Source organism: Otolemur garnettii, unplaced genomic scaffold (assembly GCF_000181295.1).
Source record: "Otolemur garnettii isolate 467f Iridium unplaced genomic scaffold, OtoGar3 scaffold00134, whole genome shotgun sequence".
Taxonomy (NCBI): Eukaryota; Metazoa; Chordata; class Mammalia; order Primates; family Galagidae; genus Otolemur; species Otolemur garnettii.
Genome location: NW_003852529.1, coordinates 3,818,206 through 3,820,502, shown reverse-complemented (window position 1 = coordinate 3,820,502; position 2,297 = coordinate 3,818,206). Strand labels below are relative to the sequence as shown.

General features: G+C 52.6%; 1 protein-coding gene across 5 annotated transcripts in view; it reads left to right on the top strand.

The window, feature by feature from the left end:
• The window catches only part of KLC2 (kinesin light chain 2), a 10,282-nt gene that overhangs the window by 2,463 nt on the left and 5,522 nt on the right, over positions 1-2,297 (top strand). For 3 of the 5 annotated variants that reach the window (XM_023518301.1, XM_023518300.1, XM_012810462.2), the window contains 2 exons: positions 1,587-1,868; positions 1,977-2,046. In XM_023518301.1, coding sequence (XP_023374069.1) covers positions 1,587-1,868; positions 1,977-2,046 — 352 coding nt within the window. Of the gene's footprint in view, positions 1-673; positions 1,869-1,976; positions 2,047-2,297 lie in introns of those variants that run through there. The other 2 variants (XM_012810460.2, XM_023518302.1) reach the window with 2 other exon arrangements.

The following is a 2,297-nucleotide window of genomic DNA, read 5'->3' as shown; positions in this document are numbered from 1 at the left end:
CTCAAAAAAAAAAAAAAAAAAAAAAAAACTTCATGAGGAAGAAAAGAGGGAAAGCAGAGCCCTGGGGAGAAGCCAGATTATGGCGTTACTAGTTCTGGTTTCATTCTCAGGAAATCAGAAAGCCTTTGAAGGGCTTTAAGAAGGCAAGGGACACAGTCTGACTTGGGTTTTTAAAACTCTCTGTGGTTGAGACATGGAGAATAAACCTTAGTGGGTCAAGGATGGAAGCAGGGAAAGCACTTGGTTAGGAAGCCACTGCTGGGAAGGTACTTGGAGGAGATGGTACTTGGACTAAAGGGTTGGTTACAGGGGTGACAAGGAGGAGACCAGTTCCTGATGTTGTGGAGGTAGACCCAGCAGGAGCTGGGGAAGGAGTAAAGGGGTGAGGGAAGGGCACATTACTCCCACGTTTAAGGTTTTGGCAAGTTAAGGGAGAGCCTGGGTGAACCAGGAGTGCTGTCTCTGCCAGCTGAGACTGGGGCTACTTGGAATATGTACAAGTGGGAGACGTCCAGGAGATACTGGGATGTGTAAGGAGTTAAACCTCTACGGAAAAAGGTTCTGTTCCCCTCAGATCTTGCCTGAGCCACTTCCTGGCTCATGTTGTATCATCTTGGTTTCCTTGTCTTTAAAATAGGAATCACCATCTGCTAAATACACTTCCATGCTGTTTGGAGAATTTAAAAAAAAAATAGTGGTTATGAAAACTTCTGTCACTTAGGTGTTTGCTAACCAGCTAGAAGGCAGTGGGTCCTAGACAGCCAGGCTGGAAGAGCAGCACACACTCCTCTGCCAGTTGGCTGCCAGGTGCAGAGACCACACAGGGTCCCCTGTACCCAGTGGGGCACAGCCACTCTAATCAGGGGAATAGAGTACAGAGGACCCATCAGCATGGCTGTGGAGGTGGGCAATGGGGAGGCGCCACCACAGAAATGACTCTGGACCATGAAGGATGAAGAAAGAAGAATGGAGCCCCTGCCAAGGCCCTGAGGGTAGAAGAACCTGTAAACTAGGGGAGTCCCCCAAGTTGGGGAGGGGAAGGCTGAGGAGGATCCCCTTTACTGCCTTTTCAGTCTCCCAAACCATTGGGAGGTTTGGGACAGATGCCCCTTCCCTATCTGGGAGCTGTAGAAACAGGGGGTGCCACAGATCCTCTGGCGAAGCGAGGATGGGGTCTTTTGGTGGCCCTTCAGCCACCTATCAGAGTTCTTTGGGCAGGTGCTAGTCCAGAGGCAGGGAGCAATGGCTGTGATCACCGGAGCTTGACTGCAAGCCCAGGGAGAAAGGAAGCACTAGCGGCTCAGGGAAAGCACAGCATCCTGGCTAGCCCTCTTCTGGGATCCTCCTAATCTCAGAAGGAAGGAATAGGGAACTCCAAGCCTCCTGGGCTTGAACCTTGGACTGTGGTCTATGACTTTGGGGGGATTCTCTTTTAAGGAGGAGGGAACTCCAAGGCCCTAGGCCTGCACCCCTTCCTAGGGAGGGCTAGCCTAGCTCTTCACTGGGTCCCAGAGCCCCAAGAAACCAGGCTAGAGTTGCACGCTAGCTGGCAGACTGGGCTCTGACCCTTACCCTGCTGGCTGCAGGTAATCTTGGCGCTGTCAAGCCACCTGGGAGCTGTAGAGTCAGAAAAGCAAAAGCTCCGGGCACAGGTGAGGCGCCTGGTACAGGAGAACCAGTGGCTGCGTGAGGAGCTGGCAGGGACACAGCAAAAGCTTCAGCGCAGTGAGCAGGCTGTGGCCCAGCTTGAGGAGGAGAAGCAACACCTGCTGTTCATGAGCCAGATCCGCCAGCTGGACGAAGACACCTCCCCCAACGTGAGCCCCTGCCAGGCTGCTGCTGCCTGGTCGCTGTGCCTCATGGGCGAGGTGCCCTGGGAGCAGGGAGGGGGGCAGCAGGAACATCCATCCCAGGCCACTGATATCCTAGCTACCACATGCCTCCTTTCCTCATGTTCTTGCTGTCTTCCTTGCCAGGAGGAGAAGGGAGACATTCCCAAAGATTCCCTGGACGACCTGTTCCCCAATGAGGATGAGCAGAACCCAGGTGCAGATGGGAAGAAGGGTTGTGTCAACTCTTGGTCCTTGGGACCACTGGGCTACTGAGTGGCTACTGTGTTCCCTCCTACCTGATTTTTTTTTCTTTTGAGATAGAGTCTCATTATGTTGCCCTCAGTAGAGTGCTGTGGCATCATGGCAACCTCAAACTCTTGGCCTTAAGTGATTCTCTTGCCTCAGCCTCCCAAGTAGCTAGGACTACAAGGCCCTTCATACCCATTTCTTTTTTTTTTTTTTTTT